The following is a 16,746-nucleotide window of genomic DNA, read 5'->3' as shown; positions in this document are numbered from 1 at the left end:
TTAATTTAAATTTAAGTTGGCTTGGTAAAAGCTGAGACCCAAAAAAAGGATATGAGATCCTATTTTTTTCCAACAATATTCATAAATTTCATGGGTGAGATAGAGCCTATCGCAACTGAGTTTGGACGAAAGGCAGACTACTCCCTCGACTGGTTGCTAGTCAATCACAGGGCACATGTGGACAAACAATCATTCACACTTATGTTCTTCTACCAGTACTCACATTTTCAACCACAGTCATTGAGTGAGAATCAATCTGCACAAAGTCAGAAAGGTACACTACTGCACTACCAGTATTTAGAATACATAATTCTAATTTTATGTTTTCGTGCATTAATTTTATTCTAAACAACGGCCGACATTAACAATAATTCTCTACACAACACTCTAATGACAGTCTGTGGTGACAAAAACAATACCTGGTTGACCCCACCAAACTGGTTCTGCCTGGTCAGGAAAATCCTAAATTCAAGGTATCACAAAACCTGTGTATAATTACACAGACATATTGGTTTCCAAGGCTTCACGGTGGCAGAGGGGTTAGTGCATCTGCCTCACAATACGAAGGTCCTGAGTAGTCTTGGGTTCAATCCCGGGCTCGGGATCTTTCTGTGTGGAGTTTGCATGTTCTCCCCGTGATTGCGTGGGTTCCCTCCGGGTACTCCGGCTTCCTCCCACCTCCAAAGACATGCACCTGGGGATAAGTTGATTGGCAACACTAAATTGGCCCTAGTGTGTGGATGTGAGTGTGAATGTTGTCTGTCTATCTGTGTTGGCCCTGCGATGAGGTGGCGACTTGTCCAGGGTGTACCCCGCCTTCCGCCCGATTGTAGCTGAGATAGGCTCCAGCGCCCCCCGCGACCCCAAAGGGAATAAGCGGTAGAAAATGGATGGATGGATATTGGTTTCCAAAGCAAATAGACAACTATGCAGTTGAATTTCTGTGTGTGTTTATGATGTAAACCAAGTGTAGAGGCCACAATGTCAGACAGGTTTACATTAGTCAGCAGATGTAGTAAGCCACATCATTAGTCAATCTGACACCCACTTCTGGCCTTGCTTTATTGATGAGGCCAAGCTCAACAACTAACCCCACCTCCACGACACACAAACAGTAGTGTACACAAGTCGACAACACACTCTCCCACAATCAAAGTACAAAAAACACACGTCGGATTAGTGTGTCAGGTCTCACTCCAGTGGGAATAGATGCGTGTTTATTAAGCAAAACAGCATATTGTGGACGACTTTTTCAGCAAATGTATCTGTCCACTGGAGGAAAAACAATTTGTCAAAATTGTCGACAAAAATAAAATTAACATGCCGGAAGGAAACAAACATACGCGAGTCAGTTACTGGCAGCAACACGAAGAGAAAAATGGTTGTGGCCACTGGTTAACAACACCGTGGTTGAAAACATGAAAAGCACAGACCTCTGGAGGATACAGTCTTCAACTCTACTCAATGAGATAGTTAGCTTGTTTTCGAGGTAGCTAACAACAGAGAGATTAAGGGCCTCATTTACCTAATCTTTGTGTGTACTAAAACACGTGCAAACCTGATAGCACACGCAAAGCTGATCTACTAAATGTGTGCAAAGTGGACTGCGTCTGTTAAGTGGCAGGATAAGGCGTCCTATCCATTTTGCGTCTCCATCTTCATTAATTTGCAAAATACATGCCAATCATTAAACGCCCACAATACTGGGTGGAGAAGACGGCAATATAATTACCGTATTTTTCGGACTATAAGTCACAGTTTTTTTCATAAATTGGCCGGGGGTGCAGCTTATACTCAGGAGCGACTTATGTGTGAAATTATTAACACATTACCGTAAAATATGAAATAATATTATTTAGCTCATTCACGTAAGAGACTAGACGTATACGATTTCATCGGATTTAGCGATTAGGAGTGACAGATTATATAGTAATATTATATAGCATGTTCTATATGTTATAGTTATTTGAATAACTCTTACCATAATATGTTACGTTAACATACCAGGCACATTCTCAGTTGGTTATTTATGCGTCATATAACGTACACTTATTCAGCCTGTTGTTCACTATTCTTTATTTATTTTAAATTGCCTTTCAAATGTCTATTCTTGGTGTTGGGTTTTATCAAATAAATTTCCCCCAAAAATTTGATTTATACTCCAGTGCGACTTATATATGTTTTTTTCCTCCTTTATTATGCATTTTCGGCCGGTGCGACTTATACTCCGGAGCGACTTATACTCCGAAAAATACGGTATTTAGCACGCACAATGTGATTTATCAACACTCATCACCGTTTTGAAAGCACTATTTTGCGTTTTATTTAGCATGTGTGGGAAGGACGTGGAAACTGACACAGTTCCACACACGGCTGTGCTCGCGCTGCACAGACAGAGACGATGGACAGACAAGAATCCTACGTCCTATGTGTGTGTGTCAACATTTTGGAAGGTCAGAATTCAGGTTGTGCAGTATACCGGTGCTAAAAATGTACGGCAGTATGAATTAATTCAAAACAGTACTATATTGCTTCTGAATAATACCAGATTTGTCTTTTTTTTACGGACATGATTTTGGTTTTACGAGCACAGGCACATGTTAGGCAACGCACACGCATGGAATACTTACAAGTAGAAACAATGTGTAGACAGAAAAGAGAGAATGGACGCATGTTGTCTTAAAAACTAACGATAAAGGTGAAGCTATAAGATTGAAGTGCCGTTCAGCAAGAGGTGCTTTAAAACATAGCTAGCTAGCTAGCAGATAACGTCCATCTGCAGTCGGCAGTGTTTCAGCCTTTGTAACCCGTTTGCTTGCTTATTACTAAAAGAAAAGTTGTCACGTATGTTATTTAATTACAAGCTTGTTCTTTGCATGCAATAAGAAACATATGTTTAAAGTATCATAAGATTTTATGTTAAAATAAAGGCAATTATGAAATTCTGAAAGTATCGAAAAATATCGAAATACATTTTGGTAACGGTATCAAAATATCGGTATCGGGAACACCCTAGTCAGGATAAAAAAAATATTGGACATATCGTTTATTCAGCAACATCACTTTATAATTGTATTGCTGTACAGAGGACTTAAAGGGCTGATTAAAACAAATTCATTTAATGCGTTTTGGTGTCCTTTAGTATTTTTTAATTATGTTTGTTTTTTTCACAGAGGATATATATTATCAAAATATTTCTTATATGAAAAAAGCTTCTTTAAGTGTGCATTTGTTTGCGTCTTGAGCGGAGTGAGTGAAAACTTTCTCCAATGAGCACACCTTCTGGGGTAAAAAATAACAAAAGTGGGTTTCAATTAGAGATGTCCGATAATGGCTTTTTTGCCGATATCCGATATTGTCCAACTCTTAATTACCGATTTCGATATCAACCGATACCGATACCGATATATACAGTCGTGGAATTAACACGTTATTATGCCTGATTTTGTTGTGATGCCCCGTTGGATGCATTAAACAATGCAACAAGGTTTTCCAAAATAAATCAACTCAAGTTAAGGAAAAAAAATGCCAACATAGCAATGCTATATTTATTATTGAAGTCACAAAGTGCATTATTTTTTTTTAACATGCCACAAAACAGCAGCTTGGAATTTGGGATGAGAGAGCATGTGGAGGTTGGGGTGGGCGGGGTTGGGGGGCGGAGTTGAAGTTGGGGGGGGCGTAGCGGGGGTGTATATTGTAGCGTCCCGGAAGAGTTAGTGCTGCAAGGGGTTCTGTGTATTTGTTCTGTTGTGTTTATGTTGTGTTACAGTGCGGATGTTCTCCCGAAATGTGTTTGTCATTCTTGTTTGGTGTGGGTTCACAGTGTGGCGCATATTTGTAACAGTGTTAAAGATGTTTATACGACCACCCTCAGTGTGACCTGTATGGCTGTTGAACAAGTATGCTTTGCATTCACTTGTGTGTGTGAAAAGCCGTAGGTATTATGTAATTGGGTCGGCACGCAAAGGCAGTGTCTTTAAGGTTTATTGGCCCTCTGTACTTCTCCCTACGTCCGTGTACACAGCGGCGTTTTAAAAAGTCATAAATTGTACTTTTTGAAACTGATACCGATAATTTTGAAACCGATACCGATATTTTAAAGCATTTATCGGCCGATAATATCGGCAGTCCGATATTATCGGACATCTCTTGTTTCAATGTATATGCACTGCAGGACTGCTTTTAAAATGCCCATAAAAAGTAGTACATGTTCCTTGCATGTTTGAAAACATGGCAAAACGCCACAGTTAGGAGAATGATAACATGGATGTGCAGTATTTGAGAGTGTGCATGCAAAATCATTATTTAAATAAGGCGATCTGTACCACTTTTTAATTGCACACAGTCTCGCATGCAACATGCCCACTAATAGTACACGCTATTATATAGTTTGTACACACTGTTTAGCGAATCTTAATAAATCAGGCCCTAAGTTGGATTTAACTATCATTTTATCCATAGTCCCCCAGCTAAACTTTGTCTATATAGGCCTACCAGTGTGCAGGTTTCTAAACACATCATCATCACAAAATATACTTTTGTTTTTGAGAAGATAGCTTTGGTGTTCTGATTGCTTTTATTGCGGGCTATTGACTGTCCTTTGTTTCCATAATTACTTTTTGTCAGCACTTTACCTGTTCTCATTCTTAAATGAGCAAAAGTTTAATACAGTAGTTTTTTATTTTCATGTCAGCCTCATTTGCAGCACAGTTGCGGTATAAATTTTTTTTTTTGATTGAAGAAGTCATCACATTCCTAAAAATATCAAGCTGTTTTTTAAAAGCTGATGGCTAAATTAGATCCACTGAAAAGATGTACGCTTCATAGTTTGATTAGTCGACTAGTTGTTGAGCTAGTCGATGACTACTCGACGATCAAAATAGTCATTAGTTATAGTTAGCTACTGTCCATGCCCTCCAGCATCAGCTCATCAAGAGATCCTCAGGGCAGGTTGTGAATGGCATGCTGGCCATTCAGGATGCCCAGTGCCACCAAGACATTGTTTTGGCCTCCACATCTCTGAAAGGGTACTGAATTGTTTAGCCTTTCTGTCTGGGTAACACGTTCAACCAGTTAATGCTCAGAACAGAAGCATATTATAATTAGGAATACAAACACACAAAAGGGCAAATGTCATAGTGTGTTTGCTTCCTTTCACTGCCATAAAATGACTGGCGGAAATACAATGATGTAAGTCAAATAAAGTTGTCCTGTAAAAGTCAACCGAAGCTTATATGGGTTGTAAAGAAGAACAGCCGTACATTTTTTAAGGGTTATAAGTGCAAAAATACATGAATAACAGGTCAATTTGCTTTTTAAAGCATTTCAACTAACTCTTACAGCTACAATAGTGTTCATTTACTGAGATCCAATAGAAAAACTGTATGGCTTGCTTACAGTTTAAAACGATAGATGAGTTCAGCATCATAAACGCTTTTCCAAAAAATATTTTGCTTTCAGACTAAATTTCAGGATTAAACTAAATACACTGCAACCTTTATAGGTGAACTTAATTTGAACATCTCAAAACTTTTGAATACACATGTCCAACTGTTGAATGTTTCAGTACATTTTGCTCAACTTGCTATTTCTAACAAGCTGAATGGCAAAATTCACAGGAGATGAACTTCTTGAAAGTGTTTTCCAGTCTTTCTCTATCTCTGGAACCTGTTGATGACCCTCTGTGACATTCTAAGCTCAGTGGTTACTTTCCTCTGAGAACATCCTGTTTAAAACCCCACAAGGTACTCTTGATCAGTTGTCAGGCGTTGTCATGGTCTCATGTAGGGATGTAACGATATGAACTTTTCATATCATCGTTATTGTGACCAAAATGATCATGGTTATCACTATTATCACAAAATTGTTGAATGTGCTCAAAAAGTACTGATACACACATCAACATATTTTAACCAAGTGTTTTTCAATCAAAAAGTAAATACACACACACCAAATACTTTCTTGGCAGAAGAAACAATGAATATTGTTCTGGCTTCGTGAGATCCATATTGTTTTCGTTTTAGTGATTTAATATGTTTATCATCCTCCATTGTAATTTGTAAATGTTTTAATGAAAAAAAAATGTTTGTTTGGGCACTCCACTTAAAGTTTATGTGACGTCACGCGGTTTACTTCCTGTTTTTGTTCCTTGAAGGCTACTGTGGATCGATTACTTTGTGCAAAGAGAGCACAGCCTGTAGGTTCAAGGTGCACACTTTAATAGCTTAGTTGTTCAAACACCAATGTGTTATACACGTTTAGATTTGTATAAACTAAGTTACGCAGTTTCTTAATGGGGAAATACATTAATGTCTCCTGTATTCATGTTAGCATTTAGTATAGATAGTGAGCTAGCACTAGATTGCTTCTTCAGTAAATGAGCAATGTCAACAGTCCGTGAGTTTATCAAAGTGTGGTTATCAATCACGGTTTTACCATAATTTCAATTTAAAACGGTAATAATAAACCCTAGGGAGTTTTACCGCGGTTTATCAATATACCATTTATTGTTACATCCTTAGTCTGATTATGTTCAAATGTGAACAGCATGATGAAAATAACCTTTTCTAATTGAAGCAGGAAATGTATTGGTTGATTCATGGATCACACACCTGTTGTGAATTTGAAAATACTGAATCAAAATATTGAAACATTGACCAACGTTTTTATTAGATTCACCTGTATAGGTTGTAGTGCATTTTAGTTTTTTCCTAACGTATGAATAAATATATAATAACTTTTGTGACTGGAATATTTATTTGGGTATTTTAATTACAGAATATTCCTTGAAAGGGGCAAACAGTTTGAAGCCTCAGTATGATTCAATGCAGTTTTACAATGCGGCAAACTACAACTGCATTATTGAACATATTTTCAAATCAATATATCTTTGATAGTCTTCATCAAAACACTGGTAACACAGTCTTTGTTTAGTCTGAATGTTTGATACAGCTCTTGTATTCAACATCCCTGGATCGTGCCATTGTACTTAATCAATTGGCTGTTGGGTGTACATCAGAACATCAAGAGGCACTTAATTTCCAAAGCCATCAACTAGAGTAACTCAAAATGCCAACTGAGGGAGCAGGCAGGGCCATCAAAACATAAAGTCCATTTTTGAATTCACTTTGAAAGTGCATTCGTATATCCACGGGGCAGGTTAGAAAGGTAAACAATACTGTAATCTGTTTTCCAAGCCACTGTTTCTGTGTCACTGCAATGCTTTTCAACTCACCCTATTTTCTATGAGCGTAATCTCCCAAGTCTCTCTTATCTATGTCGTATAAAGGACAGGCTACAACCATTAGTAAGAGAGACGAGAGTATCTTGATGGCTGCTGTGCCCCAGAAGAGCACCATTAGTTATAAAAACATCCGTAAACTGACTGCTGTGTCTCTATAGCCGTGACATTGTACATAAATTGTCGTATGTCCTGAAAAATGTGGCACATATTACAGAAGCAGTGGGAGTCTTTTTTGGGCCACAAAGTCAGCCACACACACACGTACACACACACAGGCATACACATGTACTTGCAACCATATAAAAGAGGTGCTCTTACCCGAGGGTTGTCATAGTAACGATGGTGTACCAGAAGGAGGCTGGGATACTGGTGAATTTACTGGAGCTTGAGCCCTTCTCTGCGTAGAACATGACGGTGGCAAATATAATTATGGCCATCGTAAGGGAGAAGAGCAGGAAGCCCAGCTCTGAGGCACAGCTTTTCAGAGTGTAGCCTAGAATGCGAAGGCCCTGAGAGTGACGGGAGAACTTAAAGATACGAAACACACGGAAAACTCGGAGCGTCACAAAGGCGCCGCTCACATCCTCGTTGTCAGTCATCACCAGGCCGATGTAGTAGGGCAAGATGGCCACCACATCTATGATGCTCATGACAGACCTCATGAAGCGGTAGCGGCTTGGTGCAGCAAATAAGCGCATCAGGTATTCCACAGTGAAGATCATGACGCAGGCCGTGTCCATGCAGAAGAAGGCCACGGTGTAGCGCTCGCCGCATGGCACTTCCTTCTGGTTGGGTACCGTGCCGCAGGGAACCGTCTCTACCACATTAGTGATAACAGAGATGGCGATGAAAAAGCCAGTAACGTAATAGAAGACTAGGGCCATGGTGGACGTGTGAGGGTTCTCAAAAGCCCGCCACATTGTCTCCCTGAAGGTCATGTTGGGCAGCTTAGCATCCTTATTGTCCTCCTGGTCATCCATCAGACGCTCTGCATTTTCCCTCTTTCTATCCTTGTACTCTTCGTAGCAGCAGTCACCAATGATCTCCGGGATAATGCCAAAGAAAGAAAGCTCTTCATCATAGGAGGAGATGCATTCATTGCGAGGATAGTGGAGCTTGCCCGTGCGGTAGAAGTTAAGTACGCTACGAAACATATCAGGATCCCGGTCAAAGAAGTACTCTTTTGTCTCTTCGTTGTAGAAGAACTCCTTCTCGGAACTGCCCAATAGGGTGTCTGGATAGCGGTCTAACGTATTCCTCCAGGTTTGGAAGCGCCGTCCACTGACATTCAGAATGATTAACTCATCCTGACGTTTGTTCTTCTCAGCTGGTGCCATGGGCATAGGTAGATTAGCCACAGGCATCCAGCCAATGGCCGCTGCCCGGGCGAAAGGAAGCCATGCCGCCACTCCCGCCGCCATACTGTCTCCGGCCTGGGGCGTAGGGGGGAACAAGTCCTGCACCTTCACAACCAGCTTGACCTTAGCTCATTCACCAACTAAAGAAAGAGAGAAAGCAAGGCAATGCAGGAGAGAACAGCAGAAAGGGAGGCATGTCACCAGAATGGAGACAATTTAGTGTTACTTTACAACTTTTCAAGTGGAAAAACAGCCATGTGAGAAAAGGTGATTAATGTGCTACAGAAAGAAACTGCAGAAGGTGGAAAACACTGCACAAAAAATCATTGGCTGACCCCTGCACGCCTCAACTGCCATCTAAAACTCCCGTTGTCTCAGCAGGGCCAAAAACATCTCAAAGGATCCCACCCACCATCTCTTTAACCTGTTGCCCTCTGGCCAAAATAAACAGACTCTTTAGACACAAACTACCACTTTATTTTTCCCTGTCTATGTTTTTGTACAGTGGTTTTATATTTTTACTTTTTAATTGTACATATAGTCTTTTATATTATACGAACTATGTGTTTACTGTTACGTACTCAAATCTCATTATACTGTGCATAATGACAATAAAGGCTTTCTATTCTAACACTCAGACAGTGTCATAGAAAGCACTCTTCATATAAAACACAAGGCATAGAAAACTTTAATATGGCATTTTTCCACAACTTTAAACTTTAATTTGTCATGTCTGGGATATTTAGTTACAGTTAAAAAGCAGCCATATTCCAAACTGTAGCACAATTAGTTGTCATGAGAGCAATTCAAACCTGTTGAGTTTCACCAACAGATCTTGTCTATTAAACTATTACTATATTCTGAACATTAGTTAGCATAGGGACTCAAACCCCTATTATCACATTTTCACAAAAGTGTAAAAAGGCAGGTTTAACACAAACATGTTATCTTCTACTCACCGACTGGAAATCATCCATCCAATAAAAGGCGACCCTCTTCCACAGCAGTTTAGTTCCGTCTATGTGATGTTTTGTTCTTTCCCACCCCCCCTTAAAAATGACTGTCTGTTCAATATAAAGGAGCAATGAAGTTACCAAGAGACACTGGGAAAGGCGTGAAAGGTGACGACGAGTGGACGTACAACAGCTTGGTCAGCTCACCTTCCATCCTGCTGAGCGGAGGGATGGAGACAGCACGCCGCCGAGAGGCACTCGCTTCTCGGCTGCTGAGAGCAGAGACACGAGGCGGAGGAAAAGGAGGAGGAGCGCTCTCTCTCTCTCTCTCTCTCTCTCTCTCTCTCTCTCTCTCTCTCTCTCTCTCTCTCTCTCTCTCTCTCTCTCTCTCTCTCTCTCTCTCTCTCTCTCTCTCTCTCTCTCTCTCTCTCTCTCTCTCTCTCACACTCCCTGACAAAAATGCTTTTATGTGAAACGTCGCGTTAGTCATTGAAAAATGGATGTTGCGAGTGAAGTTAGTGCGCCATTGTAGTAAAAGCGCTCAGCTGGAAATTCACACATCAACTACAAAATACTTTAGACCTCTCCATTTATTAATGTATTGCATTGCTTTTACAAATCTCATGAGGGAAAGCTGGTATTGTTACAGTAACTTTAAACAAAGTGCCAGCATGCAAACTGCAATTTACAGTAAGTACTGTTCTCCTATTATTTTTTTGCCTTCAGGTGCACAGGGGCAGCACGATGGTAAAGGGGTTAGTTCATGTGCCTCACAATACGAAAGTCCTGAGTTCAATCCCGGGCTCGAGATCTTTCTGTGTGGAGTTTGCATGTTCTCCCTGTGACTGCGTGGGTTCCCTCCGGGTCAGGGCCGGCCCGTGGCATAGGCCGTATAGGCAAATGCTAAGGGCGCCGTCCATTAGGGGGCGCCACGCCAGTGCCACAAATGTTGGAGAAAAAAAATAAATAAATAAAAAAAAGTTGGTACTATTTCTAAATACAAAAAATAATCCCACGTTAATTAAAATGCAAAGTAAAGCCTATTTAATAGAAATATTATTTGTTACAACATTACGCCCCCCCCCCTCCTCCCCCCGCACGGTGCGCCCCCTCCCTTCCCGTATCATGACTCTTTTTGGACGTCACCACATCAAAAAATCAACACAAGATGTCAAAACGGCCAAAACTGTCAGGTGCCCAGGGAAGAAAAAAGAGAAAAGAAGAGGAGGAGAAACGAGAAAAGACAGAGGTAGCAGGTAGGTAACGTTAGCCTACATTAAATTATTTGTCTGTTACAGAATGTGATAGTAACCTGGCTTTTTAGCATTAAGCTAATGCTACATGATTCGGCAATTGCTAATCAATAAATAGCTAGTTCTGTTTTAACGTCGGGTTAATATTGTGGAGGGGGCTAAATTGTTATGGAAAATAATAATGTAACGTTAGGTAATTACAGTACTCCCACCTTACATTCCTCAGGGACATTTGTATTAGATCTTTTAAGCAGGTGTTTTTTGTTTACATTGTTATTGCCTTCTGGTTAGCTAATGTTTGCCCTGCAGGTAATAGTCACTTTTCCACCCCTTTATATATTAGGTATAGTTGTAAGTAAAACAAAAAAAAGGTCCAGACAAAGCTATTCGGATTCTTGTGAGCAGTGTTGGGACTAACGCGTTACAAAGTAACGCGTTACTGTAACGCCGTTAGTTTCGGCGGTAACTAGTAATCTAACGCGTTATTTTTTTTTATTCAGTAATTTAGTTACCGTTACTACATGATGCGTTACTGCGTTATTTTATGTTACTTTTGATGTAGTATCGGCTAGAAACAGAAGCGCTGCGGTGTCGCGTTCTTCTGAATCTTCCTCTGTCACAAGCCGGAGAGAAGAAAAGAGGTGCGGTCTATGTGTGTGTGTGTGGGGGGAGGTGATCCGCGGTTTGATATATGAAACAAACAAAAAAAAGTTGTTGTCACGTTCAGTCCACACACAGCGTGGTCATGGCGAGCGGAGTAATGGAGGAGCTTGAACGCCCCCGCCATTGAATCGGTGTGTTTATAAGTGCAGACTCGGTTGTGCAAAACGAGGGTTTTAAACACATGCTGAACGTGCTTGAACCACGTTACGACATCCCGTCGCGCACCCACTTCAGCAATAAGATTGTGCCAGATCCTTATGAGCAGGAGAAGAAAAAAGTTGTGGATGAACTATCCCGAGCATCAGCTGTTGCGCTCATGACAGACGGGTGGACGTCCAGCGGAACTATAAGCGCTCACTTCATCACAGCAGACTGGGAGATGAGAAGACACGCCCCCTCTACGAGAGTCACCTTGCGCAGGTACTGACACAAGCAGTGGAGGAATGGAAGATAAAGATATCCCAGTCACACGTGATAATGCCAAAAATCTAATAATTACAGAGAATGAGGCAGGACTGGGACCACAGATAGGTGCTTTGCACATGTAGTGAATTTGGCATCACAGAAGGGAATCTCAGTCAATAGGATGGAGCGCCTCTTTGGGAGGATCAGGAAGGTTTCTTACTTCCACCCAAGCACAACAGCTGCTCATGTGCTTAAGACAAAGCAAGAAATGTTAAAGCTGCCTGCTCATACATGATGTCCCAACGAGGTGGAACTCCACTTATGATATGTTGGAGCAGCAGGCAGCTATATACGCTGCATTGACCCACAACACCCTGAAGACAAATGTCACCCTGTCTGATGATGATGTGAGAGTGGCAGATGAGGTCCTCCAGGTGCTTAAAAGTGTTCCATCTCTACTGAGCACTGAAACTTCACCATCTGTGTCAATGATCCTGCCACTGAAAACAAGGATTCTACAATCCATGGCTCCAAGTGTGGAAGACAGCAGCATCACTCCAGATGTCAGGCTTTATTTCACTACCTATGTTTCAAGGAAGATGATGTTTCTTCTTATGTTGCACTTAAACTTGTTTTTTATTAATGGTCATTGGTCCAAGTTTAAAGAAAGGAGGAATGCCTTTTTATGTTGCACTGTTTTTCATTCATTATGTTAAAAGGAAAATAAAAATGTATGTCAAGTTGATCAACAGATTGTATTATTCTCCAGTGCAATAACAGTACTGAAATGAAGGCAAAAAGGGCATTAATGGGAGCTTTAAAAAAAAAAGAAGAAAAAAAGAAGTAACTAAATAGTTACTTTTCACAGTAACGCATTACTTTTTGGTGTAAGTAACTGAGTTAGTAACTGAGTTACTTTTGAAATAAAGTAACTAGTAACTGTAACTAGTTACTGGTTTTCAGTAACTAACCCAACACTGCTTGTGAGTATATACACTTCACTGCCGATGTGGGGGGGCGCCACCTAAAATCTTGCCTAGGGCGCCAGATTGGTTAGGGCCGGGCCTGCTCCGGGTACTCCGGCTTCCTCCCACCTCCAAAAACATGCACCTGGGGATAGGTTGATTGGCAACACTAAATTGGCCCTAGTGTGTGAATCCATCCATTTTCTACCGCTTGTCCCTTTCGGGGGGTGCTGGAGCCTATCTCAGCTGCATTCGGGCGTAATGCAGCTGACATTATGGGCAATTTAGTGTTGCCATTCAACCTATACCCAGGTGCATGTCTTTGGAGGTGGGAGGAAGCCGGAGTACCCGGCCCGGGATTGAACTCAGGACCTTCGTATTGTGAGGCACATGCACTAACCCCTGTTACACCGTGCTTCCCCCTAGTGTGTAAATGTGAGTGTGAATGTTGTCTGTCTATCTGAGTTGGTCCTGTGATGAGGTGGCGACTTGTCCAAGGTGTAATCCGCCTTCTGCCCGAATGCAGCTGAGATAGGCTCCAGCACCCCCCCGCGACCCCGAAAGGGACAAGCGGTAGAAAATGGATTGATGGACGTGCACAGACATTTGGGGGAACGGTGTTCAAACCACAAAAAAGGGCCCCCATTGCAAAAATTATTCATTAAACTATTTAATATATTAACAAATCACAATTGGACATTTTCAACGTATATATCAACAAATACAAACTCAAATAGTACAGTTTAAACACTTATTTATGTTACTCTTTTTTGACAGTTAAAGTGTTACAGTTGTACAGGGGAAGAAGACGACACAGACAGGAGGGACGTCATTTTAGCTCTATTTAGTATATATATATATATATACACACAATAGAATGGAGTGTGTAAATAATCCAAAATGTGTGTGTGTGAGGCTATGTTTAGGATTTAACTGCTGAGTGTTACCGGTAGTGTTGAGCGAGAGGCGGAAGTCCAAGAGGGGGCGAGATAAGCTCGAAGGTCCGTGAGACAGGCAGGAAGTCGGGGCAATAACGAGGCGTCAAAATCCGTGTCCAGGCGGGAGGTCGAGATCCAAGATTCGGCCAGAGAACCAGAGGGAACGCGGGGAGACGAGACACACCGCTCGTGACGTGGGAACGAGGGTAGGCTGCAAAGAAGCGACAAGGAGGAACACGGGACAAATGAACACGAGGGGTGGGGGAGAAATACAGAGAGAGAGTATACATATACCGTGGATAATCTCGGGTTACTGTACAGGAACAGATCGCTACGTTCTGGCACAGGATGCATGTTCACACTGGCTTATGAAGGCAGATACTTCCATCAGCGACAGGTGTGTTGATTGATGATGATTCATTCAATGCAGCTGCTTGCTGCAGCCGTAGTGACGCGCACCGGCGCGCTCTTGGAGGTGCGCCCAGCATACGCAGGTTTACACTAATATGTACCTCACCAGCAGAGCCGGCCCAAGGCATAAGCGTACTAAGCGCTTGCTTAGGGCCCCGCGGCCACCAGGGGGCCCCCAAAAGCAATTAACAAAAATTTCTTATTTTTTATTTTTTGCATGTACGAGTCTGACTGATGATTTCTAAATGATCAAAGATATATTATTGTACCAAAACACAATTTTAGGTCAACAGAGTGCTGCTGCTGATCTAGGCCTAGTGATTCTTCCTGCCTCTCTTTAAATGTAAAACTGCCTCTGCTGCACCTGTGACGTTTTCCGCCCGCCGTGCAATGCCAGTGCGCACTGGGCATCAAAAGCGCAGATAGAGGCAAAACAATGTCACAAAAAAGGACATATCCTTCAGGTGCAGAAAAAAGGAAGAAGAAGAAAGTGGAAGAGGAGAAAAAATGCCATGATAAAGGTATGTTTGCATGACTTGGTAATAAAAAGTTTATCAAAGAGATTTGTAGCTGTAATTAGCTTTAGCTAGGTGACGTTAGCTAGCTAGCAATATGTTTTTAGCATCAGGTGCTAGCAATATGTTTTTAGCATCAGGTTACTAGTGAGATATGTTGTTTGCACAAATTGTTTGCAGCAGAGCACGGTAATTTATTTGAGTAAAATAAACATTATTTTTTACATCAACTCATAAGTTATGTGAAACTTCCCCAGGAGCATTGTTAAAATACTTTGGAGGCACAGAATCAGCCCAGAGCCAGTCCACATCCTCAGACTCAACTGTGAGTGATGAATCAGGTGAGGAAAAGACTGTCACGGTATACATTTAATTTCTTAGTATAAACATTACACTTGAAGGGAAATTAATATAGTCAAAGTATCTCATTAATATGTGTGCCTATATGTATGTATGTATGTATTTCATCTTAGGTCCATCTCCATCCTCTACAGTGCTCTCTCACACACCTCCACCCTCTGTGCCCACTGTCCCCTCCATGTCTGAAACCACAGCTGATTTATCTAGTAAGTTAACTGCAAAACACCCTTTGTAATTGCTCATTGTACTGCAGAACATTCTGAGATTAATAATTATGTCCAACAGTGCAATTTAATGACCTTATAGGTCCTTCTTTTTTAGTCATTGTCTTTCTTTGGTCACTTCCTCAGCAACTTCCACCACAACGTCCCCTTCACACCATGGACCATCATCAGCTCCGCCAGTTGACCCAGCTGAGTGGCCTTCTTTCCTCTCAGATTCAGACAGGACTGAGCAGGTGATCAGAGGACCACTGTCTATTAAGGAGAACTTTTCATTCCCCAAACGGCATGATGGCCGAAGTTTTCATTATCATTATACCTACAGACAGCTAGTCAATGGAGAAAAAGTCAAGCGTAGCTGGCTGACTTATTCAAGAAGTAAAGATGCAGTCTATTGCTTTTGCTGCAAATTATTTTCCAAAAAGTCCTAAAAACTGGCAGCCGAGGGACAGCTGGATTGGGTCAACATAGGTGCACTGCTGAAACAGTATGAAAACAGTGAAGATCATTGTAGCAACATGGTGAAATGGAAGGAATTTACCTTGCGTCTTTCAAAGGGGAAAACTATTGAGAATTTAACTTCAGTAGACTGCGCTCTCTTTGTACAAAGTAAACATTAAATATGAACAATTAACTAAAAATATAAACTAGTAATTAAAGACTAATATGTACAAGACTGATGAGACAAGATGACACTTTTACCGTAAATGCAAAGCTTTATCACTTGGACTGTTCAACCCCAGGCCACTCTTGTAGCTGAATGTTTTCTACATTTTAAGATTAGGAACCATATGTGGCACTCTGGACATCATTCGTTCATTCATTGGTATTATTTATGTTATAAACTGGGCCACCCCCATATCTTTATAAATGACATGTCATTTGTAAAGACATGCCAGGCTGACAATAGGATAATGTAAACAACACTGCCAGAGCCGCAATGAGTTTATAGTAGGTGTGTGAATGATCAATCAATATTATTGGCAGAAATAGAGGGCCCCAAAATCTAATTTTGCTTAGGGCCCCATGGAGGCTTGGGCCGGCACTGCTCACCAGACTGCCATAACTTACCTTAAGACCCACATCTTATCGCAATAATTGTGATTAAACTAATGAACTTGTAAAAAAAAAAAAAAAAAAAAAACACAATAATACATTACATTGTTTTTTCACAGCTTTTTAAGAGATTTTTATAATTTTATAATGTTTTGTACTATAACACATTAATGAGAAGGAAAGGGGTTTTTTTTGTGCAAAATTACAAATTTTAACAATCATTAAAAAACCTATAATTGTATACCTTCCTAGCTCAACCAGGATTCAAACTTGGCAACTCTGTCTTGCAAGACAAGTACTAATGCTGGGCACCACAGGAGACTGTATGGTTGTTAAGGGATTGCCAATATACTTCAGTGACAGAGCGGGAAGCAGCTAGGAAGTTGTTTGCGGTAAAATTTC

The 16,746-nt window shown here is 41.1% G+C and overlaps 1 protein-coding gene and 1 long non-coding RNA gene across 3 annotated transcripts in view; one reads left to right on the top strand and one right to left on the bottom strand.

The window, feature by feature from the left end:
* kcnd3 (potassium voltage-gated channel, Shal-related subfamily, member 3) overlaps positions 1–9,813 on the bottom strand; it is a 314,453-nt gene extending 304,640 nt beyond the window's left edge. For both annotated transcript variants that reach the window (XM_061980346.2, XM_061980353.2), the window contains exons 1-2: positions 9,564–9,813; positions 7,565–8,744 (exon numbers count right to left, since the gene is read on the bottom strand). In XM_061980346.2, coding sequence (XP_061836330.1) covers positions 7,565–8,667 — 1,103 coding nt within the window. In that variant the 5' untranslated portion in view covers positions 8,668–8,744; positions 9,564–9,813. The remainder of the gene's footprint in view (positions 1–7,564; positions 8,745–9,563) is intronic.
* Positions 9,814–14,634: 4,821 nt separating this feature from the next.
* LOC133613528 (uncharacterized) lies at positions 14,635–15,567 on the top strand. Its single transcript, XR_009816461.2, has 3 exons — positions 14,635–15,048; positions 15,181–15,273; positions 15,418–15,567. It is a non-coding gene; the product is annotated as an uncharacterized lncRNA (long non-coding RNA).
* The last annotated feature ends 1,179 nt before the right edge of the window (positions 15,568–16,746 follow it).

Source organism: Nerophis lumbriciformis, linkage group LG01 (genome assembly GCF_033978685.3).
Source record: "Nerophis lumbriciformis linkage group LG01, RoL_Nlum_v2.1, whole genome shotgun sequence".
Lineage (NCBI taxonomy): Eukaryota > Metazoa > Chordata > Actinopteri > Syngnathiformes > Syngnathidae > Nerophis > Nerophis lumbriciformis.
The sequence above is the reverse complement of the archived record's forward strand: the minus strand, read 5'-3'. Positions and strand labels throughout refer to the sequence as shown.